This window comes from Nothoprocta perdicaria, unplaced genomic scaffold, assembly GCF_003342845.1.
Source record: "Nothoprocta perdicaria isolate Ctin4 unplaced genomic scaffold, notPer1 scaffold_8, whole genome shotgun sequence".
NCBI lineage: Eukaryota > Metazoa > Chordata > Aves > Tinamiformes > Tinamidae > Nothoprocta > Nothoprocta perdicaria.
Genome location: NW_020456087.1, coordinates 5,465,661 through 5,491,646, shown reverse-complemented (window position 1 = coordinate 5,491,646; position 25,986 = coordinate 5,465,661). Strand labels below are relative to the sequence as shown.

At 37.2% G+C, this 25,986-nt stretch overlaps 1 protein-coding gene across 1 annotated transcript in view; it reads right to left on the bottom strand.

Annotated features, from left to right (window-relative positions):
* Window positions 1-2,896: 2,896 nt before the first annotated feature.
* The window catches only part of NUBPL (nucleotide binding protein like), a 72,055-nt gene continuing 48,965 nt past the window's right edge, over window positions 2,897-25,986 (bottom strand). Inside the window, exons 8-11 of the mRNA XM_026051846.1 lie at window positions 23,947-24,032; window positions 20,285-20,405; window positions 17,397-17,479; window positions 2,897-5,773 (exon numbers count right to left, since the gene is read on the bottom strand). Of these exons, the coding sequence (XP_025907631.1) occupies window positions 5,711-5,773; window positions 17,397-17,479; window positions 20,285-20,405; window positions 23,947-24,032 (353 nt within the window). The 3' untranslated portion in view covers window positions 2,897-5,710. The remainder of the gene's footprint in view (window positions 5,774-17,396; window positions 17,480-20,284; window positions 20,406-23,946; window positions 24,033-25,986) is intronic.

The window sequence follows — 25,986 nt, the reverse complement described above, 5'->3', positions numbered from 1 at the left end:
CATCTTATGATAAATATTTTCAACTATTTCCTTGTAAATAGATGTTTCTATAGCTTCCTAACAAAAAAAAAAAAAAAAAAAAAAAAAAAAAGATTGTGTCATAAATTAGGAGTTCTGAAGATGTGCAGTGATCTAATTATTCTGTCCCAATGTATTTCTGACAGTGCCACAATCAATACCTCCCTGGGCTGCCAGGCACTCCAGGTCACGTATTCTCTATTTGTGCCTTTCTATCAGAAGTTGGAGAGACACCTCCCCAGTTGTATTTGTGACAGCATAAGTATTTTATTTCCTTTAATATGTCAGTCACATTTGCAGACTAGTAAGATCCCTTCCTGCTTTGCCCTGGCCCATCTGCCTCTACTTAAAATAGAATTCTACCTGCATTTTGCTTTTCCAAATAAATCACCACTGCTTCCTGGCATGAGGTCATTCCAGACAAATATGAATACAGCTTCTCCTTCCTTGTCACCTCTCAGACTGCCACAGCAGATTCACATCGGACTCTCTACACAGATATTGATGTTGAGYACTACTTAACTTCTGTGAGTCATATTCGCAGATGTTTTCAGCCAGTGGAAAACAGTCCATTTCAACAGCAAAAGAGTTTTTCCGAGTGTCTTTAGGCAATATCACACTTCTTGAAAACTGTGCTTAAAAATCATAAAAGACAGGAATATTTTAAATGAATTACTCTGAATATATGTACTGTTTTCAATGCTCACGAAATACACACTCTTGATGATTAAAAGGCATTTTATCAGCAGTTCCATTTCAAATCAGTGAAGTTACATTTCCCATCAGGACAACAAAATGAAAAAAAAAAGACCATTCAGAGAGACAGTGATTACAATTTCCTATATTAACCCAACAGGGAACCTGACATTCAGCATCAAACAATGCTATTGCTTCTTTCTCCAGAGGAATAACTTTCTAGATGTGTCAACAATAGTCAAGGAAAACCACTTCAGAGAAAGAGCTCTATTTACAGCACAGAGAAAGTAAGCCAAAAGTGAAGTAGCAGCATCTATGTTAATAAGAAATGCATTTGTAAAACATGCATTTATAAAATGTGCAAACAAGCAACAAATTCACAGGCTTTCTAAAAGCTTAGGATATTAAGGTATTACAAAAGAGATGTCAGTAGTGCTGGCACTCACAAATAAAAGTGGGCTTTATTAAATGGAGTAGTCAAAGCCTAGATGCTTATGAGGCACATTTTCCCAGCCTTTTAACACTGGTTTTAAAAAGTAACTCACCAAAACAGCTATTGGGTCCTATTATTCAGCAACAGGATGTGGTTAGAGTGAACCTGAATTCTCTCTGATTCAGTGTAAAGTGTAATTAATTAGAGGCCTCAAGGTATCAGAGACAAAAGCCTGTTTATATGGAAATCCCTCTTCTGGAAAAAGCCATGTAGAAACTTCCTGAATCAGCAGATAGAGCAACATGTAAAATCATCCTGGCCTGTCTGACCCTCCTACAAACAAATCTYACACCGTCCTCCAAAATCTTACTGGTGAACAGGGAAATGTTCAGGCTCCTGAACTTTTATTCATTTTAATAGTTTTACTTAATGAAATGTAAAAATATTTATAACATTCACACACCAGAGGAGTGCTCCAAAATTAAATTTACTAGAACTAGCATACGGGCTTGACTTTAAAAACAGCTTCTCACATTTTTAGTTCTCCTGAATATGGAGGCAAGGCATTAAAATTAAAACATAGCTTTTCTTCAAAATTAGTTTTGAAAAAAAAAAGATCCCAGAAAGGAAAAACAATAGAAATGTATTCTGATACCATAAAAAAGTTTTTATATCAAAATTGTTTATTTATAAGGTGACCAAAGTTTGTTTTCTTAAAGCAGACTTTGCTTAGCGAGAAAAAGCATACAAGACCGAGGCAAGAGTATGAGGGAGTTTCTTTTCTCTTGTTTATAGGCAAGACAAAACAATCTCTGGACAACGGGAAGTAACACAATTTTTAGAAAATCCCAGTGGCAGGAATGAAAACACTTCAAATAAATCTTCAAATAAAATCTAAAACCCTCAAAATGATGTTGAAGGACAACAGATGTTCTCTGAACTAGTCTGTTCAAAGACTCATGTACTCCCTAGGAGAAATTATTTATTTGCATTGATTAAAGTGAATATTCAAATCCAGACTCTTACAAACAGAAATCGAGAATAGTTGCATAAGGAAAGACAAGCTGTGTCTGTCCCTCTGCCTTCTGAAAAGAAGCTGAAATCCTCACTGAATATATGAAAATAATGGAAATATACAGACTACTGGATTTACATTTTTTGCCAGTCTAATATCTTTACTGTGTAAAAMAGAACACAAAAAGCTCAGTCCGAAATCTAGGCTGCAAGTTATTTCCTGAATGAATCTTTTATCTTWTATACTTTTGTGATATGTGCTCGACACACTGGAACCTTGGCTGATATGCTGCCAAAATATATTWAAAAAGTCATTATAAGAAATAACTTCTGTCATTTTAAGTTAATTCTGAAATTAAATCAACAATAAGATGAATCTGCATTGYTATGAGTCCCCAAGCAGGAATCCATCCAGCCATCCAGCTCCATTAGGTAGCTTTCCTATTAAGGAGGTTAACGCTGGCCCAGATATGGCCAGATAAGTCTCAAGTGACACACAGATAACAACATCCAAAAGCAGAAGCCTCAAAACCTTTTCCTACCTCTGTAAACAGCTCAGATGCCAGACCTTATCCAAAGAACCAATTAATGATTTTAATCACAGACTCCTTAAGGAAAGTTCATCAATAATGCTGCAATCAAGGACCAGAATACAAGTGACCAATTAAAAAAAAATCTGTAATTAGGACTATACTCGTTATAACTTGCATAAGCAATGCAACTTCCTCAGCAGTGACAACACTCCCTGGTACTCCTTAGCAAGGTCTAGGCCTTAGCAAGGTCTAGGCCAGGTCCTCCAGTTAAGGAGGAGGTGAGTTAGGAGTTAAGGATTTGAATCTTTTCAAGTGAAGTGAAACACAGAACAAGTCTCTTGAAACCCGTGCAAGCACTGCAGTCTTTGTGGAAAAGCCAGCACGGAGATGCTTCCCACATCAATGATAAATGGAAGTGCCCACAGTAATGATGCCACACTCCCTTTGTTAAAGGAAAAACTTAGGTATGGGACTATAGAGTTTATATGTCAATCTCAARGTTGCATATCCTATTATCTGCACTGCCAGAGCACCTAAAACCCCTTACCTTGGAACACAGTGCCCTAGGTGCCTTACCTTTTGCAATGCTAAAGCTATTTGCAACTGCGTAGCCCACCTTTCACTTGCAGCTCTCTTATCTTTCACCTAAACTGCCCTGTATTTTTCCTTATTACTGTTCATCTGCTGTTACTCTACAGGCCTACCACCCACAAGCCAAATATCGTTGTTACAGCAAGGTCTTCTAGGAGGCAAGGTCTTCTCTCACAGTCATGAGCATCATCCCTTCTGCCCTCGCTGTCTTTACATTGGGAGGCTCAGCAGTACAGGTGAGCAAGGCCTCCCAAGTATGCAGCGCCTGCCCAAGATCAAAGCCTGCTCCTATCAGGGCTAACAGTATCATAAGCAGGCACAGGCCCTGATGAAAACACATAGTTATTATGGGAAAGGAAGGAAGAGGAATCTACCTGGAGCACTGGAGAGGCCACACCATGCAGAAGGGTTCATCTGGAGACCCTCGTTGCTTCTCTCCCCTGCCAGCTGCTGGGGAGATTTCCCTTTTCTCTTTCTGTCCACAAATAGTAACTTGACCATTCAGAACTCAGGTGTGTCAGCAGATACAGATCTTGCTAAAAATATTAATGTATTTGAACATGTCAACATTCCTCATGTGACCATCTCTATGGGCATTTTTTTAAATCCCACTGAAAGTCAGCTTTTCCACTGTTTTCAGTGGAAGCTTTAAGGGACCACATGGCAGCTCTGTGCAAATGGAATGAACAGTTGGGGTACCAAAACTTGTGTGGAAAAAAACCAAAAACCCTCCAAAAACACCGAAATAAATGCAGGTGATACCAATCAATAGCTGCTAATTCATCTTTAAATATATTGCAGACTGGGAAAAACAAATAGATATTTGTTAAAATATTTCTACAAAGCTTTCTTTCCTGCAAGGATCATATACAACATTAATAAACTAACTCCCCCTCTAAAGTACACTCTAAAGTGTATCTGTTTTAGGCATTTAACCATTTAATACAGGCAGCTTCCTCTGACACTATCAGAAAAAGGAACTCAGTTTCTCTGTACACTTGATAGAGAACAAATTCAGTGGTTTGCCTCCAATCTCCTTCTAAAAATGCTCACTATGCTCAGTAAAAGAGATAATTTGAGTATATTGAAGCAAAATAAATTTCATCCCAACTTTCAAATATTTAAAACATTCATGTTGGCACCATACTCAGTAGGTAACATTTAAAACAGAGATGTTAGCAGAAATCTAAAGTTTCCCAGCAGTAATTAGCATAGAGAAAGCTAGAACCAGTATGTTCTGCCAAATGAGTCTATCTAATTTGAAGAGAAGTTCACACTTAAGGGTTTTTTTTGGTTAATACACCAAAGATGAGCTACTTCTCCTGTTTCCCCACCACCACACACACCCCTRTTCACTGATGTACCAGAGAAACTAACATGGCTAAGGATTTAAGCCTAAATGGAATTAGAAGGAATTACTAGAGAAAATCTGATTTGTAAAGTATTTTTCTTTAACAATTTCAAGCAACAACTTAACCTTTTGTTATTACGATGAGAAATTTAAGGCCTAAAGAAATCCACAAACCAGAGTATTAGTGGCTAAAAAAAATCACTTTTGATGGGTGTGGCAKTTCAAGTACATGCATAGATACTGACCAAAAGTAAAAGAGCAATTTTGGACTAATTTACATTTTACATGTCTGCCTTTCCAATGCAAACTCCATTTGTGCATGATTTAAATGTTCCTAATAGAATATTAACTTTTTATGTTCCAGAACTCCAATAGGAAAAACAACTAATTCAGAATTTACACATTCTTATTTGTAGTGCAGGAAAAAATGTTGATCTCACTGTGGTCAATAACAAAACTCCCAGATTTCAGTATGGATAAGATCTTATGGTTAGTATGTTTATACTTTATAAACGAGTGAGCCTAAATGTCAACTGAAACATTTAATTGCACATGGAAAGTCATTCTCTGAAGGTATTTTCTTTACTTCCACATTCTAGTACAAAGATCACAGAATACCAGACAATAAAACAAAAAAACACCCMAAACCCAAAAAACAGAAGGTCATGCAGTCTGAAGATCAAATCTTTCTTTCTTTCYGTGTTGTAGCTCTATACTCAATGTTGAAGTTGCTGCATTGTACTAAAAATATGCAATTATAAATAATTTATCATGATCATTTGCATCTGCTGGCAAAGTGATCTCAGGTGCAACATCTGGCTTTCAGTGATGACTTTGTGTAGAAGACATCCAAAATCCGTACTTTATTCCTTCTTGTTCATAGATCTTTTCAACCAGCATTTGGACACGGCCATGTTTTTCATAACTTGAAAAACAGTAAACACCACAATCGTATTTTAAACTCTGGGAAACGAGTTTTTGAAAAGTTTTTATAAATCAAATATGAAGTCCATATAATTAAGTATCASGTCTCTTCTTCCACTGCTTTATTGGTAAGTTTTAGTGGTAAACACTTCAAGCAGGAGGCACTGGCAGTCGTTTTACTATTTCCATAGCTATCCTGAGATAGGCTTTRGCCTGTAAAAACAGAAATATATATTTAGCACTTTTCATTTTCTACATGAAGGTACAAATGTTCTTGTTAGGTATAGTCTTTCACACACTTTCAAATAAAATGAAAAATGTTACAATAAATGGGCTGTACTTTACTGTTTTTGTGTTAATAAAAATATTAAATACATAAAATAACTGCAAGCATTAATTAAAACATTGAAGGGAAAAGTGAAATCTAACTTCACTTATTTTTAAAACTCTGGTGTCTACTCGACTGGACTAGTTGGTTTAAATAGCAAATAATCAATACTCTTCTAGAAAAGGAAGCTGCAGGTACCGCTGCACTACTATTAATTACAAACTTCTCCCACCCTACAGCTTGAGATGTGCCGTGCACGGGATTCAGACAGAATCAGAGGAAACAACTACATTCCCCCAAATTCAAGTCMATTAATTCATTATAGACAAGACCGCACTACAGAAATTCCAACACAGGCATTAAAAACATAAGGGTTTGGAAAAACAAACATCCTCCCAGGAGTGTGAAGGTGGTATGAAAAGAACAAATTTCACCATATGAGGATCCATGTGGGACAAGTCCCCTGCCACAACCACCTGTGACATTTGGTACTAGGCTGAAGGTGGATGGGGTAAGCCCACAGAACCCTAAGGCTGCCAGGAGCGGCCTGATCCGTCTACCATCCAGAATTCATAGATTTAACATCAAGAGACACGTATRAAAACACTGCCTAAGCTCCAGCACAGTACAAACCATAAAACGAAGCCTGGTAATTTCTGTATCGAGCTCAACAAATTGTAGTTGATATTGAACAGACCTTTTAGAAAGGTTGCCAATCTTTATATCAAGATTTTCAAGTAACAGTRTATCTGCTATCTCTCTTCTATGTTGTTTCAGGGATCGATTAGTTCTATTATTAAAAACATACACTTTATCTCCAATTCCAATTTGTCGCACTTCAATTTCCAGCCTGTGCATCATGTTCTGCGTTTGCCTAGTACAATAAAACGCTCTTCTGCCATTCAGCTTTCTTCTGCTCTGTTACAGAGCTACCACGGTATTTCTTGTCTTCTCAAATGAGCCTGCATTTGGAGCCCACACTGATAATCCCCTCTACTTTACTGGAAGAAGTCACAAAAATACCCCACTGCACTTACCTCCCCCTGCCTCCTCAAGCATCCCTAGGTGGGTGTAACTGTGCAGGAAAACTTATAACTCTGATGAGTCTTTAATGTAATAAGCTGACAAACATCCGAGGACGGAGCTAAGAGGCAGGAAGCAGGGAGGGAGGCCAGTGCATCACTCAGGCTATTAGCATTAGTTGTCATTAGCAGAAAACATTCAGGTCTGAACCAGGTGTCAGCCTTTTACAGGGCCAGCACATGTTTTCTATTGCTTGCTCCTCACACTCGGGTTTACTTTTTCTTTCTTTTTTCCCCCCCACCCCCTCAGCATTTGTTATAAGCTTAGATAATTATTTCTTTTTCATTTTAAGTGCAAAAGGAATGGAGACACAATCTCTTCACAAATAATTGAACACAGCAAATGTATTATGACCACAGCTGACTCACCAYGGGGCTTAATCCTAAAATGATCTGCACATGCAAGCTACTCCTGCAAGCAGTTGCTTCAAAATCAATTGAATGATCCATTTAAATTACCACAATTAAGTCTGTGGTCAACTTCAAATCTTGTACCTGTATACCGACAAAGCGAAGACTTGTTTAAAAAACAAATTATAACATATTCTGGCACATTACATTACAGTCAAAAAACAGTATTTCCTATTCTGCAGTTCAAGTTGAGGGCATTTTTTTTTTTTTTTTTTTGTCCACTAAAGAGGACCAAAATACAGTTCTGCTAGCAGGGTAATCATGGTTAAAATTCCTTCAGAAGACTGACATCATTTAATGTGTATTTTCGCCATATGATTGTTCAATGACCTATTATCCAGGACGTACAGAAACTATATGTTAGAGGCTTCTTTAAAACCATTAATGCCTGTATCAACTTGTACATTTATTCGGCAGTGCCAAATCAAAGCAACAAATAAGTAACCGAAGACTCTTTATAAGGGCCTTTGAAGCATGAAATCCTGCTCAGCATTTCATACCACAGATAAGCTGACTTTTGTTCAAAAGTCACTTTTCCATTCTTTGGTATATAAATTGACAAAGTACAGGCCAGTAAAATATTGTTTTCCTGTTTATTCCATTATTCAACTCTTAAATGATGGCAGCAATTAAGAAAAAAGTAGACAGCGTTTCTCCATTTGCTCTGGGAACCTTACAAATGCTTACTGCAATAAGCAATATTATCACTGAGCATTAAAAGAAAAAAAGTCAACACAACCTACACCCCCTCATGCCTATATATAGATCAGATGGATTCATCACAGAAGAAGAAAAGGAAGCGTAATTATTCCCAAGGGAGGTGGGCTCCTCGGAGCTGCAGGACCTCCTAAAGATCACAAGTGTGTTGCGAGTGACCCAGGAAGGCAGATCAGAGCACCAAAGAGGTCAAACGCTAAAAACAGCAGGAACAAAAGCAGACAGGCTGGACATAGCTTTGAGGCATTCCCATTTCACCTTAGAAACTCGATATTCGGGCTCAGAATAGAATACAGGCGAGGTGTTACTCAGGGAGGGATAGGTATTATACCGTGAAGAAATCACTGCGGCTAAAACTAACGTGGGTGAAAAGCTTTGATCATTTTCAAATTACTTGCTATTTAAGTCTGCTACATTCTCTGAATTACTCTTTTCTTCATTTTCTGTGGTAATTAAGTCATTTTGGCAGGTCTATCCCAAGCTATTGCTTGCGATATTATTTTACTCTATTATAGTGCCATGCTCTTTAACAAAGGATTGCTTGGGATTATTATTTTATTATTAAATTATCCTAAATCAATTACCATAATTCAAATGTCTGACTCCTAAAACAAAGCATGGAAACGCTGGATACCACAAATGTAGCRTCTTATTTTGTATTTTACAAGATGAGATCCCATAAGAACCAAACAGAATCAGCCAAAGATGCATAACACGTTGTTATCCAGTGGTTACTGAGTCTAATTTTGAAATTTATTATCAAGCACAATAAAAACTCTTAAATAATAAACACTTCATTTTCCCTCATTTACTCAGGGAGAGAGTTAACCCTGTAACTTCTCACATATTCCTGTATTTCAAAGCCTCTTTGTAGTCTTACTGCAATAGAMTATTAACTGCAGGATGTAGGACGTTAGTAACAGAGTTTAGTTCCGCAGCTGTACTGCGGTACCCAATTCACTCCCCTTCTCTTTTTTAATAAATGTTCACCAAATCCTAGGCAAGAAGTAGCAGTATCATATCCCTAAATGACAATAAATGACTATTTTTTTCCCTTCTTATCTCTATACTAAGTCCACACACATAAAACTCATAAAAAGACTAGTTTTTTTTTTTTTTTTTTTCCCCCCACCCCATGCTGGAAAGTAATTAGTAAATGTGTCCTCTTAAAAGACTTGTGTAAAATTTTTGAGTTTGGTCAAATAAATCAATTTTAAAAAGAAATCTGTGACCAACCACTAATGTTTCACTCACTACTTTTTCAAAGAACCAACATATTTGTAAGAGACTCTTCTTCCTTCACAAGAAAAGCAGGATCATAACAATAACTTGACACGACAATACAAATTTCTGACAGGAGAGCACAACAGATTTTTCACGTACCTGCAATATATCTGCAAGTACAATCTTCCCTCTACACAATTGTATCAGCCCTCACTCTCGTAATCAAATACATAACAATGGAGTTTTACCTTATGAAAAACAGAATCAAAAGCTTTGATTCCGCAACACGGGACAACTTTGGGGAAAAAGAAATCAGCTTTCCCTTGTTCAGTGCTAAATGGAAAACAAAAAAATAAATAAGAGCAATTTATGAACACATGGAAGGTGACAAGAAAAAGGGATGACAAATAACAACTGATACATACTGATTTTTCTGGGCAGAAAGTGAATATGACAGCCAAATCAAATGTCAGATTTGAGAACATTAAAAGGAAATTTTAATGTTAAGAATAAACAGATACTTCCAACTTTGCAGACATTAGGTCAGGTGTAATGATTCAGACCAAAGGTCCAGGACCTAACAGTCTTTCCTCAACTGTGTCTAATGACAGAAGCTTAGTAAAGACTGTAAAACTAGGACAGATGACATTTCCCCAGAATACTTCAGAAGCTTCCAGTAATTTSTGACTGCATGGAAGTCCTGAACAGGTATGTTTGTGTTTAACAGGGATTAAATGGGCTTTAATTCTATGAATTTCTCTTAACATGCATTGACCGTTGGCACTACTAAGCACTAAGCCGACCTTTTTACAGAACTACCTATTTAAATTTCGAGAGGTTTTTCCTGCTAATTAGGAGGTCACCATTGCCTGTGTAAAAACTAGAACTGTATTATCCCACATGCGTCACTCCACGGCAAAAGCTATAGAACTTGTTACGAGAATGTACTTCAAACTTGTCCTGGAATCAGGTACCAGGGCTGGGCTTGTGTGAAACGCTCAGTACATTTAGTTATTAATTACCTGTGTGGTCTAGGAACTATTGTCTGCATAGGTGAGATAATGGACCAGTGTGAGACAACAGATCAACCTCAACTAAGACAACTGAGTGAAGTCCTAGTCACCTTCACAGTTTAGTATTTGACTAAGTGGTGCAGGAGCTATCCTGAWGGGAATTTCAGACCTTCCAAGAGTCTCCTGGGCACCTCTCTCTCTGCATACACCAATTTGTGTGTTTTAGTGAGTTAATTAACATTCTACATGGAGAATCTCGCCTTTCTAGAGATTCCCCAGGTGGTTCCTGCTCTACAATTGACCAAATTATAGACAGATAATTGTAAATAATCAGTAGAAAAAAAATTCTGCAGAATGGTAATACAGGGTAGTTTTTGTATACAGTTAGGAGCTGTCTTGTACATAATTTAAGATAAGCAGTAGCAATCGACATGCATAAGCTGCAGTGGTCATGAAGGACTACAAACCAGCTACATTTTAAGAACTGTGCAGAAGAACAGAGAATTTAGTCTCATTTGACCCAGCTGCCGACACCATTAGTAAAGGTCCTTGCAGCAGAGGYTGCCATTGCCATCCAGGCCACAAASAGCTACTCCGAGACATCTGAATCCCCATGGAAATGCTACTCCAAGTCAACATCCCAAATAAATTAGACTTTGTTTTTAATAAACACTTATATAAGATGTGTTGAATCTTCCCCATTAAGTTATATTTAACAGTGTGCTCATCAAGGTAAGGAAGAAAAAGATTATACAAGATCTAAAGATAGACTTAATTAGCAGAATCATGTAAACTGTACTCAGGTCTCCCAGACCAGAAGTTTGCAGACACCTGAAACCTATTCATGTTTGCATTATTATAAAGCTTGGAGCACTGAGAGCATTAAGAAAGACTGGAAGACTGCTAAGATTGGGCTAATATGAACAAAAATAAAAAAAAATAAAAAAAAAGAAAAGCAGGAGGACTTAAGTAACTGATTCCAAAAATGGAAAATAGCTTGAAGCTGCCAGAGGATTTATTTATTAGATAATTAAAATACAAGAGAGTAAAACTCCAAACAGCACATACTTGCCAACTTTTCCTTAGCAAATTGGAAATAAAAGTAAAATCCCTACTGCTGATAGTTGCAGATGACAAAAAGCGGCACACTTCAAATAGCAGTATAAAAAAGGTAATAAAAGGAGCAATTAGTATTGCCAGTTAAGCTTTCCCTAGATTTTAATACAGATTGGCCCTCAAAAGGACTATAACAGAATGAAGTTATTTTAAGAAGCAGTCAAGTGCATTAGTGGACAAGTAGCTCAACACATGATCCAATAAGGCTGCACTTCAAAGCACCCTTGGTTCAAAAGGCAGGGGACAGTATGGAGGTGAAGGAAGTGAATTGTACTTATTGTACTAATGAATGAAATAGAGAAATAACTTTTTTAAAAAAAAGGGAAGGCTAACACTGTTGTAAGCCATACTCTAGCTGCATTGCACTCTGAAATCAGCATCCAGTTCTGACGTTTATACTTTAAATGCATGTCAAAAACCTGAAGAGAAAAAAAAAAAGTACAAGTGAAAGCTAAAGAAAATGTCCGACAGTAATAAGCTTAAACAAATTTAAGTCGTTTAGCTTCTTAAAAAGAAGATTAAAAGGTGACTTGATTATAGTTCATTAGTACCTTCACAGGAAGAAAATACTAGCAATGCAGACCTCTTAYCTGGTGGGAGAGACACAACAGGAACCTATGGCTGAAAGCTGAASTTGGAAAAATTCAGAATCAGAAGGAGACACAATTATGAGACAGATATTCATCTCCCAAAAGGAAGCATCTCTTCATGTCCTCAACGTGAGGCTTTTCTTTCCTTTTTTTTTTTTTTTAAAACACGAAATAGAAATTACATTATTTAGACAAATTAATTCCGAATAGGATTGGTAAACCGACATAATGCTTTCATAAGAGGCCAGATTTGCAATTGCACAGTTTCTTTGGCAATACAGGATTTGACAAGACAATGTTATTCCTCATCCTTTCTCACTCCCAGATAGGAAAATTATGGCAGATATTTATTACCAAATCTTTTATACTATTTTCAGTMTTTTCCACCTTCTGTTATCAATAGAGGCAGCTCTAGCACAAACTAAACTCTAAAAGCAAATACTTCATAAAATTATTCAAAGACTGTTTTAGCAATACTCTGTTTTACTATATGAGGCAGATAAAAAATATATATTACATGCTTTGATTGACCCCAGTTTCCTATAGAGTGATTACAATTTTCTGAGAAATCTGATCTTTCATCCAAATTTAGTAAAACACAGCTAATATACATCAACATACACAAATGRTCTAAATGAGACCTCAGAAACTACCACTATTATCTTGTACATAATTCCTACTGCACATATATTGAACTTTTTCTCCCACTCATGAGTTTTTTTCATGTGCCATCTGTAGACTCTGAATACAGCTGGGTTCAGCTGTTTATTTTATCATTACTAAGTCGCAGAAGAGGGACTGCAATCAAAAAGGGAGAGGGTTTTTATTACCCTTTTGGGTGGAAAGCCAGAGTAGGAGTAAAGGATTTTTAGTTCTTACTCACACACAACCATTTTCATATTAACATGAGACCAGTGAGTATTAGAGATTGCAGCTTTTTCCTTTGTGGTTTGGAAGCTCTAACAGCCATAGTTTATAKACTGGTTCTGAAAGCAAGCATTTTCTTTTGTGAAGGGACAGCTTTGTATTTAGCAGCAACATGTCAGCTACTTGAAAGCCAAACCTCCTCCCCACTTTGTTTCGATGAGACAGAAGAAACGTACAGAAAGACACAGATCATCCCAACAACTGATGAGATCTGCTCACTACTAATGCTGCACAGTTGGGGTTGGAGATTAGCACTGGGGAAGGCAGAGCTTAACGATGAAAGGTGATGTTAAGAGAATATGAAAAAGATGGGAAATGGCTACACGAGACCACTCAGCTCTCAGACTGCTTTAAACACTGCCAAAACAAAAACAATAGGCTAAAACAAAGCTGATTCTTGGAGCATTCTTTCCATTACAAACTTCCTTAGGATTCACATGATTAATGACAGCATAGAACTAATGAGGGCATAAAGCCTGGGGTAAGAGATGGACAGGACTCATTTGGAAAAGGACTGACAAGTCTCACACGGTCTAAGCAGAACAGCCTGAATCATTATTGTGTTTCATGGCATAATAGACATAGAGTGCACTTAAAAACTGCAAGCCTGTCGTTCCATCAACTCCCATGGCATACTGGGAGAAACATGAGCTTTTCAAAGCAGTTAGGGCATTGAGTTCACCCTAGAAGTTTTACCCACAAGGTATGTGTTCACAGAATCATAACTGTTGGAAAAGACCATCAAGATCATCAAGCTAAGTTGTAGACCATCAAGATCATCAAGCCCGGTCATAAACTCATCACCCCCATGCCTACTAAACCATGTCCCTAAGTGCCTCATCTACACGTTTCTTTAACGCTGCCAGGGATAGCGACTCCACCACTCCTTGGGCAGCCTATTCCAATGCTTGACTCTCTATTTTTTGTGTARATTTTTTTTCCYGGTGTCTAAACTGAATCTCCCCAAAATAACYTGAGGCCATTTCCTCTTGTTCTGTTGGTAGGTATTTTGGAGAAGAGCTTGACCTTCTCCTCCCTACAACGTCCTTTCAGATAGTTGTAGTGAGTGATAAGGTCTCCCCAAAGTCTCCTCTTCTCCAGACTAAGGAGTCCCAGCTCCCTGAAGTGCTCCTCACAAACTCTGTGCTCCAGGCCCTTCACCAGCTCCCTTCCCTTCTCCAGACACGCTCCAGCACCTCAATGTCTTTCATGTACTGAGGGACCCAAAACTGAACAGGGTATCTGAGGTGCAGCCTCACCAGTGCCAAGTACAGGGGCAAATGACTACRTCTTTTGTAGACAACCTTACAGGCGATATCTGACTGCCCCTTTCCCATGGCGTAGCTTGAYTATGGATTGCTAGTTTGCCTCACAGTCTATTTTTGTTAAAGGACAGATCTTGAGCTGCAAACCACTCACTATGGAGTTTCTACCATCTGTAATATCCACAGAACATAATTCAGCCTTCAACAAATGCAAAACAGACAGGAGCTAGCATCACATTCACCTTTCTTGGGAACCATTTCTTATCTCTTTTCCAGTGTGGATGGAGAGTTCACGGGGTATTTAAACAATTCACTTGGAAATTTCACTGGAATTCATCATATCTTTTTTCGTATCATACCTACAAGTTTCAGGCTATTTCCAATCCCTGCTCCTTCTGATGATATCTAAGTGCTGTCAGTTCCACCAGGTTTCAGTAACTCCTCCTTTTCTTTCCCCAGTTCCACTTTTGCACTTCTGTAGAGTGATCCTGATGTTGTTGTTTTAGACTTTGCTGCCTAGAAGCCTAGAAACACTTCCCCCCACACCCTCTCCAGAGCTTCAAGAAGGGAGTGCTGCCTACTCCAAGCTCCTCAAACTTTCAGTTCTCTCCAGGAAGGTCTTGTGAGTCCCCACAGTTCATTAAACTCAATGATTAGCTTATCACAGAGGATCTTAAATCTTTCCCAGTTCCTGCTGCCTCTGACTCGCCCATACCATTTAGACTAATACGCACACACAACAGTTTTCCATTTCTACAGCACTGGCCTACGTTTATAAAGATGTGTCAATCAGGAGCATAGAAATAAAATAAATAAAGCAACTCAATTGAAAGAAACACTAACGTAGACAACGTTCTACCAAGAGTAAAATCATATTCTAGTACTCCTTGGGTACTGCCTTAAACTTTACTAAAACATTCTCCAACCATTACACCTTCACCTCCTCTAGCCATAGAGGCAACACTTTCCAAAAGCAGCTGAGTGCCTGCACACACATTCAGTGCTGCTACTCACTCTTCCTGGATCAACTTCTTGAACTGACAGATGCGTAACCTCCACAAGTAATTTTCTTTCTTACTGGAAGGGTTGTTTTGCTTGTTAGTAATTTCCTCATCACTKGTGAAAACGTAGCTTCCTTATTCCACCAACTACATCTAAGCCAATTAAACTAAGCATATGTCTAGACAAAGATAAACTGTGCTTTAAAATAAAGGATTTAGATGATATACKTTTGCTTGCACATTTTAAAATTCTAGTGTAGACAGACAACTACACTTTTTACATATCAGCAAGGAAAGGTGAACCTAGTGGCAGGTATGTAAGCAAAAAAATATAATACTAGGTAACTTATTTTAAAAACATGTTTTAGTCTAGCCTTCACAGAGCTTAAAAGGTGAGACAACATGCTGGGATTCCGAGAAGTCAATCACCATGCTTATTCTCCAGTCTCCAAATCAGCTAGGAATTATTTCAGTTCTGTGATTCTGTATTTCATCTGTTAAGTGTGTTCTAACAGAGACAGCACCCATTTGCGTATATGTAAAAAAAAAAAAAAAAAAAGAATTTACAGGACAAGAGTAGAGATAATTTCAGAAGCTCAGTGCACATGATTCTCTACTTGAAAAACTATGATTGTTCGTGCATCAATAGCCACAATTYTAGTTTATTTTAGCAACTTGGTGACAGGTGTCATGCATTAAAGATTAGAATCTGGCCCTACATGACCTCTCCTACTATCAGTTGTGATAAGTATTTCATTTCTTTCTTTTAAAATATGAGAGAACAACAATCACTGTCTGTAAAATCAGAAGCAAACCATAAGGGATAAGGGAAAATACTTTTTCGCTTTAAGATTAGTGACTTCTACCAAAATCATTTTCYAATTCATTGATCAATGTCACAAGGAGAATGATAATGTCACAAACATGAGAGAAAAGAATATTAAAGGTTTCCCCAGAGTCACGCATACGTTAAAATCTTGATTTCTCTTCATATKTAACTTAATTGCCATAAATGGTGCTAATAACCCCTTCTTTTATTATCGAGAACATAGTTCAAGAAGAAACAGATGGCAACACCACAGACTCTGTTAATTTTCAGAACATTATCCTACATGTTTATTAAATTGGTAGCCCTGCAGGCTACAGACTCTTGATTAATACAGATTTCAGATACTGCGAGGGGAGAGCGCCTTTCATCTTGCTTTGCCCAGCTGTTTTGCCTCAGCTTTGACCCGAGCTACATATCTATTCAAACCTTAGCACTTTAATTGGACTTCCCAGACATGATGATCTAGACTCAACATCACGGCATTGCACAGAGGCTAAGCACAGGCCTTGTCTAAGACCAGCAAATATAACGTGTTCAAACAGGATGCCTTACCTGTTGCTGCTTCTCTCTCAAAAACTGATTCTATCATCTATTATCATAATTAATCACTTGTTTTTAATGATAACCAGTCAAGATTGAGGCTCCACCACACTACTTTACAAATGCAACATGACAGACAATTCTGTGTCCTACGGAGTGTGGCAGAAATATTCCAGGAGTGGGAGCAGGTTAGTAACAACAAAAATTTGGTTAGGAAAGTCTTGTTCTGTCAGTAGTAATGACAATATTTTGTATATACAACTGTTTTTCTCTAAAGACACGTATATTTAACTCCTACTACCTCAACAACTCATTTTTGTTTGGCAATAAAATGTTATGGTAAATGCACAGAAGAAAAACATTTCCTGCGCTTCCTGCTGAAAACAATCCAGGTATTGACAATACGCAGGTTTGTGTTCCAAACATCTTCTGATAGGACCCTTTGACAGTTTCCAGGCTCAATAATCAAAGGCTCAACTGACAGCTTGAGAGGACCCACATTAGCTGCAAGGTCTCAAGTGGTTTGACATTGACCTTCCTCTTCTTGGCAAGCCAGGATCTGGTAAGTCCTTGCTACGCTGAATATGATTCAGATCAATTAAACAAAAATACATGCACATAAGGACAGTGGAGGACCGGTATTTCAAAACTAAGTGCCACAGTTACTCAGTGAAACTACCCTCTTTTACAGAACCTTATTTCCCTGAGCTACATTCAGATAGACCTTTCTGTTCAAACTACATCGATGAGAAGTACCATCCACTCTATTTAAAGTGCACTGCACCAAACTTACTGCATCACTTTGAGGCTGTGAGATCACAACAGGTTGTCCTGAATCACATGTCTCCCGTATATTAACATGCAATGGAATGTCTCCTGTAATAAAGGAAAAAAAAAAAATTACTTCTGTAAAGATCTGATATTTCTTAAAGGTATTTGATTAAGCTAGCTCAGAAGCAACTTGAAATATAGCTCAGAAGATTCTCTGAATCTCTTAACCTCAATAAACAGCATTCAAAATGAAATTTGACTGCAGTTAACTTCGTGTGTTTTCCTAATCATTCATGCTAATATTGTATTTTATGACAAGCAGTTTGCTTTAGTGCTTGTTAAATACAGAGAAAACCACAAGCCGTAATACACACTATTTTAAGTATATACAAAAAAAATCCGCTCTTGTGTTAGGCAAATACTCATCATGCAACTTACTGTAACAAGCAGAGAGGAATGTTCCAAAGAAAAATCCATCAGCAACCGATGAAATTTTGGGTTTTTCAGCGCTCAAGAAAACTTTTGGTTCCCAACATTAGTTCATTGCAACTTAGGTGATTATGAGATGAATTAACAATAACCTACCTTCTTTTAATGGAAGATACAACTGTATTCTAAAGCATGGACAGATATAGACAAAAGAGGCTACATTCAGTTCAGTCTTGACTGATCTTGCAAGTTGCATCAGTTTAATTCATACATTATGACCATGTTTATTTAATCTAAATCAAGCCCAGCATAGACTGCAGAGGTTCAATATGGTCAGAAGGAAAATCAACAAAAAAGCCTAAAAATTGACATAATTTAGAAATAATAAAGGAAGTTAAAAACAGAAAATCTATAATCAAAAGCAAGCAGAAAAACAGATTAGAAGACAAGCAAATAGGCACTTTATTTCAGTTGAACAAGAATTTACAAAAAGAATGGTCTTCTGCAAAATGACAACTACTCTTTTATCTTCCTCAAAYCTACGAAGATGTGCTGACTACAGGACCATGCTAGAATTCAGAGATAGCAGGGGAAAAAAAAAGTAGGGGGCAAAAAGGAAAAAAGATAGGTGAKATAGGTGTTTCAAACACAGAAATAATCAGCAACATTAAAAAAACATGAAACTTWGCATTCTTAGGGAAGATACATGTAAAAATACAGTAGCATTATGACATGACAGACTACACTCGGAAAGTGTACCAGAAACTCCTTCAGTCATAAACCATCTTCTGTCATAAACAAAAATAAAGGAAGAGCTCAGTGATATTAGAAGTGGYAAATTGTGAGCAAGTAAAGGAAAATCACTACTCTACCTGCATACTGTTAGCCTGCAGAACCTGACAGATGATCTCATGGTAGCTAAGACCTTGTCAGGATTCGTAACAGGACTAGGTGCTTAGCTGGACAAACAGAACAGCCACATGATGGCAAAACATAAGCAAAATAATTCTTCTTTTTTTGTTTTAATATCTAATAAACTCTCAAGGCTTTTGGATACAATTCAACCACATTAGGATAAAACTTCCATYCAGACTAGATTAACATATCATCTGTAAGCAGTAATGTTTCCCCATATGGTAGCGCTGTGTAATAGTCACCCCTGGAAGGAGGCGCATACTAATCTGATCAAGCACTGTAATTCTAAATTTAACCCTTGGGGCATTAGTCTTAATCTTCAGGCTGTCAGAGAAAGGCTAGATTAGAGAAAGCTTCACTACCCTAAACATGCAGATGTCTTAGCCCGCCCCTCATTAGACACTGTCACAATCAGATCAGTCCTCTTAAGAAGGACATTTCATTTGGGCCTGTTTCTCAAGACAGGTTTGATTCAACTGTTGTGGAAGATTTGCCTCCCTGCACATAACCCATGGCTGCAGAAGCTCCCTTGGGCTCTGATCACATTTCATTATATATCCAGAAGTCTAAAGGATAGCTGAGATGCATGCCTTTAATTATGTGCTGCCTTGCTGGGTTAAGTTTGTGTCAGACCTTGGTATTTTTAAGTTGATYTTTCTAGGTGAGCTTCCTGGTTCTTTTTAATAAATTAACTGCAGAAAATCATTGAGATAATTATAGTAATACATGGAAACACATCATTAGCACATGCAATTATCCTATTTACCAACTTGATTACACTGTGTTACGTTTTGTAACTTTTTTAAACAGATAGCACAAGTTGAAATATGACTTCTAAAAGTAGCATGGGACTATTTTTAGTCCCTTATATTTTAGCTTATATGCATGCTAGATTATTTAATCAYGGACAACTTTTTAAAATCATGGATAAATTTTCTTTTAAAACAAAATATTTTGCAAAAAAGAAGAATGCAATTCAGTATACTCTTTTCATCTTGCGAGTTAGGTATAACCATTACAAGACTAGTAAGAACTAAATCTGAGTAACCTACAGCTAATGGAAAGTAGTTAAAATAACTTCCCTGAACTACTTGCTTCCACAGAATGGATATTTCTTAGTATGGGTATAATAACAATTCCTATAGACAAATTATTCTGTTACTTCACATAGACAACTAGCCATTTCTTTTAAACCGAGTCAATTTCCACTGGTGTAAGAACTTCCATTGATATGAAGAAGGCTTAGGTATTTGTAAATATTACTAAATGATAAGCAAGAAAATCAATTTCAAATAACATGGTACACTAATACCAAATTCTTTCAARTCCCAGGTTACTTATACTTCACAAGGCATTCGAGATGTAACTCAAGAATTTTCATACTCCATGAACAAGCATGCAACAATAACCAAGTTCAACAACTTTGGATATTAGTTCTATTATATTTTAGTACTGTCTCAACATAGAGTARTTTATGTTTGTGCAGTCTCACCCTTCAATTAAAGCTCTCCTCATGCATAACATTTCTTTCTTCCCCAAAAAGTAAAGCCAGTTCTATATCCTTACCTAATATATCCAGTTCAAGGCTTTTTGCAAGATCTCTTACACCATCAGCTCCAAAAATATGCGTCTCGTGTTTACATTTGGGGCACTGGAAAACACTCATATTTTGAACAAGTCCTAAAACCTGGTAAATTAAAAGGAAGAACATGTTCAAGTCTAYGACTCGAGCATCATTATTTCCATTATTCATGTCTGACAACGAAGAAGAGATTACAAACAGAGAATCTTAAAGAGCACTCGTTTAATACGAGTAACAGTCTCAGATTGTCTCATTATGATGTCTAACTTTCTGAATATCAGACTATCTCATTATCAATTATTATTAGTCTCAGTTTCCACATCATTTACACACTATTTCAAGTACTTCAAGCTTCAAAGATTAACAAAGTTATTTATAACAAGTACCACCTCTTAAACAGATCTATCCTCCCAACAACTCTCTCTCCCAGCCCAGGGAAATGTATTTCATCTTAAGACTCTGAGCACTGAYGAAGTTGTGTGTCATGTTTTCCAGCTTTGTAGTTTGGAGTTTTAGGAATTGCACAATAAAAATCTGCCATCACAAGAAACAATACCATGAGGCACATTTTAAGATGCTTTGTAAAGTTACCCTGTTGGGAAGTCTTCGCAAAGAAACAGATTTACTATTCTTTTGGAAGACCAGAGAGACATGTTAAGGATCAAACAGAAATAAATGTGAAACAAAGTGACGAAAGTCATGGGATAAAAGTCTAAAGTATGAGAGTATTAGGCGCCTTTTTGTTGATGCCAGATGTTCAACATCATCCTTACAAAAAACCTTGAAAAATTGCCAAATTGTGCACACAAATCTCTTCTTTCATAAAGTACAATAATGCTAATATTAAAATTAATCCCATTATATTCACTTAGTAAACAAAACTGCTCATTGAAGCAGAACAGAATTTCTCAAAAATGTTGGAAATAGCAGGCAAATATTATAGACTGACAACTTCTCCTGATTTACTAATCAACAGAAGACTTCCTTTAGGAAGTTGGGATGCACAATTTAAGATAGGTATATAGRCATAGTCACATACATTATAGCCAAGTTTTAAGAATATGAGTATACATTTTAAAGTATAAAGAGCTATTATGCACCTGGTGTCTTCTGTGGTTTTTAAAACATCTCTGAGCATTCTAGTGGTGTATTTGATCAAGCTGGCCCAGTTAATAGGGGAGTCATGTACCCACCACGTTACACACCACTGGTGTTCTGGTGAAGTAAAATAATATGCCATAATACAAACATACTGCCTTTTTAGTTGAACAAGATAAACCAAGAAAAGGAAAGCCTACAGAAGGCGAAACTCTTCAGAAACCCACTAAAATAATCTCATGTACTCAAATAATAGATGGTTTTGAAGACTGAATCCAATCTGAGTGGAACTGAGATGATGGGGGGCATAGACCCAGAACCTGCCACTCACCTTGTGCACAGCTGCAGGTCCCCCGCTCAGTACTTCTGAGCCAGAAGTGGGTAACAGGACTTCTTTCTCCCTACCCTCTGTCCTATGACAAGCAAATTTTGRCTCTAATATGAAGTCATAATCTTGGCAGGGTACTGTAGATGTTGTGGTAACACTAACAAGTAAATAGCCAAGCAAACAATTTTAGTACAGCTTAGGAAGAAATATACAGCTGTGTTTATGTTAGTTGTTCTTTGAAACCTGTGAAAGCCACAACATATCCTACCAAATTAAGGAAACAACTAGAATAATTGCAAATTTAAAACAGAAACAAAATCCTATCTTTTTATCTCAGGGATAAGTTTGGCAACATAGCGCATATTCCACTGCACTCAGTATCAAGAGATTGAAATAGGTGATATTTTTCCTAAAAGTTCCAAGTTATTCCTCTCCTTGGCAGCTTTTCCATGCTTCCATCCGTCAATCATTCCACTTGAATTTCATTTCAGTGAAGGAGATAACATGTTACAGACTGTGGCTTTTATAATCCTGCCTACATCATATAAGGACCTGTTAACTAATGTCCGCAAGGAAACAGCAAAAGTGCTTTGTGTGTGTGTGTGTGTGTGTGTGTGTGTACGCGTGTGTGTACGTGTATGAGAGAGAGAGCCCAGTTCACTAGAACATAAGCTGCCCAAGGACCAAGAGTCAACAGCCTAGAGATCATCAACTACTTGCAAAGCATTTGCCAAGACTCCACTTTTCCAAAGATTATGTTTAGTCAGTTATATAGCACAGTTATAACACACACCTCTAATGTAGTCCTACAGATTCATCATTTTGAGCACCCATTTGATGTCAACCATTCTCAGGTTTGAAGCTGTTCACCACATATAATCTAATCAAACTTTCCTTGTAGCCTCAGATTTAGCTTATATTTTAAATTGCAACACACCAGCAGGAGCTGCCAAAATAAATGACACCTGTACTCATGCACACAAGGTGAGGAAAAAGGAAAGGAGCAGCAGCAGTCAAGATGTACGATCTGATGACTGGTTCAGATGCATTCCAATTCAGCATCTGACAAGGTTTCTTTGCTGTAAATTTTCATTTGATTAAGCTAAGAACTGAAAATTCTGATGAATCAAAATAGAAGACGTGTCGTATTGAAACATCTCATTTATCACTAGTCAAATTAATAGTAAAAAAACCTACTGCGGGATGCATGCTTTGGTTAGATGCCATTCTCTTCAGAGCATTGAACAAAAAAGTCATTAAAAAGATCTTGGCAATTTGTCACTACATTAAAAGAAAATTCAACAAAGTACTAATTTAAACACAATTTTACACAAAGAAAATAATTGTTTGAACTTAGTATATCTAAACATAAAATAAAACYCAAACACAAAGATTACACATACTATACTTCTCTCTCACATTCACACACCCATAAAATATACCTTTCCCTAGCAGCAAATGGCAGAAGTGCTATTTTACTTMCTTTGGTGCAAACATACTTAAGCAATAGTTAACAATAAAGAACTTATCAATCTATGTCCCCTTTCAAGCTATTCTGCAAACAAAGAAAAAAAAAAGCAGCAACTTGATTGCATTTTTAATTAAAAATACATTGGTTAAAGAATTTTCCTTTTTTTTTTTTTTTTTTTTTTTTTTTTTTTTTAAACCAGAGTAGGCATGATCTCCATACAGACAATTAAGAAAAGATCTTTTCTAACATATCAAAGTGTAGTGAATGCTCTTTTCTTAGGATTTTCTTAGGATTTTCAACAAGGAATTTCAGCTTGCATTTTCTCATCAAATATATATTTTAAATGAAAAAGGAATCTCTTCATGGACATATTGGGAGTACAATAYTTAGTTACTTAGCAACTTGTAGTAACTATCAAAACCTCAAACCAAATTAGTCATATTTTCCCTAAAATATTCATTTAATTAGCAACCTAGTTAATATTTTAAAATGAATATATTTTTCTTTAATATTTTTCTATTTCAAATCCTTTTATTCTTTAGTTTTAATCTAAAATGTTAATTCTAAGTTCAACGAAAAAGTGATACAAATATCAACAACCAGTTTTCAGAATATATAAAATATGAAGACCAAACGACCATCTTATTTAATATTTCCTCCTTTAGTCTTTAGAAAGACTAAAGTTTTTCACATTTTGGAAGAAATCAGCGAGTTTTTTTTTTTTTTTTTTTTTTAATAAAAAGGCTTACAGGCACATGGACTTTTCTAAACATTTCAGCTCCTTTACGTGCATCTAATAACGCGATGTCTTGTGGAGTGGAGATGATCACAGCTCCTGGGAAAACAAAACACGAAACGGCATTAAAATCAATATTGTCAATTACACTGCTGAGCATTGTGGCTGTTTAGACTGTGCTACATCATGTAACCATGAAAATCAAGTTTATACACCTTTTTTAATTAAAGAAAGAAAACGATGCTGATTTTTTATCATGTAATGATCAGAAGTGAGATGCAGTATGAGCAGATAGAACTTTTTCGGTTACTTTTATCCAGAGTTTTCCCATGCAGAAATCATTTTATTTTTCATCTAGATGATACAACAGAAGTAGGTGCCCACATGGCCATGGCCAGAAAAGGACATGGTCCAAATACCTCAAGATTTCAGGGAGAATCTCAATGCAGTAACTGTTCCACATCAGCTTAGGACTTAGGATATTTTGATCTAACATTGAACATTGTCCCAGGGTGGAGAGGAGGGGAGGGAACAGGCAGCACTAAATAGTCAAACTGCTGATTAGGGAATTGTCCACAATTTCTGCTACGAGCACTGGTCTGTACAATCCTGAAGGACATACACTAGACATGACAGCTAGCCCAACAGGACCGGGTGCGTAGGAGTTACACTACAAAACATGAGACCAATTCATTTAAACTCACACTAGGTTTGAAAAAGGAATGCCATTACCTACTGTTCAGGCATGGCTCCAAGACACCTGATAACTCTAAGAGGTTATTAAATAAATACATGAAATATAGCTATAGAGGGATTAGAATTGAAATAACTTCATAAAACTGCAGGTTACTACACTGTATTAGACCCCGACTAGCAGAGCCTGCAGAACCAGGATGGACATTATAATATTCCATATCATTTCAYGGAGAACAGTTTCTACACCTTTTTGCACATGGTTGGGGGTTCCAACATTATTTCTTAAAACTCTACATCAAGATTCCGCTCACGTTTACCCCTTCTAAAAAATATGCAATGTGAGAGACAGCATTACTGGGAAATAGATTAGCTTTGGTTTCACTGTGCTAAAGTCTCCGAAGCATTTGTTATAAAAGTGGTTTTGTAGAACTAAATTCACACACACACACACACACACACACACACACACACACGTCAAGCATTATACCAAAAGCCACCAGCACAGAGTTAGATGCTATCTACCTGGGACAGAGCTTCCTACTAGGCTTGCAGTTCCCAACCCTTGGTATTGAAGTCAAGGGAAGACAGGGGCAGCTTTTCCACGATGTGCAACATGGTTGGCAYGGGACTGAGTATTCGGAGTGCTGGAATCTCAAGGGCCCTCCGAGCTCTTCAGGCGCTGGGACGGGAAGCGCCTGCCCGTGCAATCTAGGGCTGGCTCATCCCCGGGAGAGGCTGCGCTTCCGAAGCGCCGCCTGCCAGCACATCTGAGTGTTTTGAGCCAGTGCTCTTAACCTCTAGTCTGTGAAAGAAAAATACAATCTGGCACCTCACTCCTGAAAAGCTGCCAGTTTCTGCCTTATGTAAGACTAGATACGAGTCCAAAAACTGAACAGCATATGCAACTCACCAAACAAATGTAGTTTCCCTATTGTTCTCTAAAACGCTATTACCCAAATGATCTGCTATTTTTCCTGGGTCRACTTTCTTCCAACATAACAAAGAGGAACGTGGAATCATTTCAGCTCCATTCAAGTCACCTTAGTTGGTCAACCTCACTAAAGCACAGATTTACATTTTAGAGCTGATATTGAAGAGCGGGGTTAACTCCACCAAATGGAATTTACCCTATCTTAAAGCACAGCCTGCAAAGAAGGTATTTAGACTTGATATATTCTGAGTTTTCCGTGCATTCAAAAACAGAAGTTTTTAATACTTAGCAAAACTACTTACTGCCTGCTTTTTAAAAGAAAATGAAAATCTAGTGCAACTGTCTTATGACTATACACTCATGTCAGCTGTTTCTCATAACAAGGTCTTTTTCCCCCACCTTCTGCTTGCACATTCCTCTCCCAAG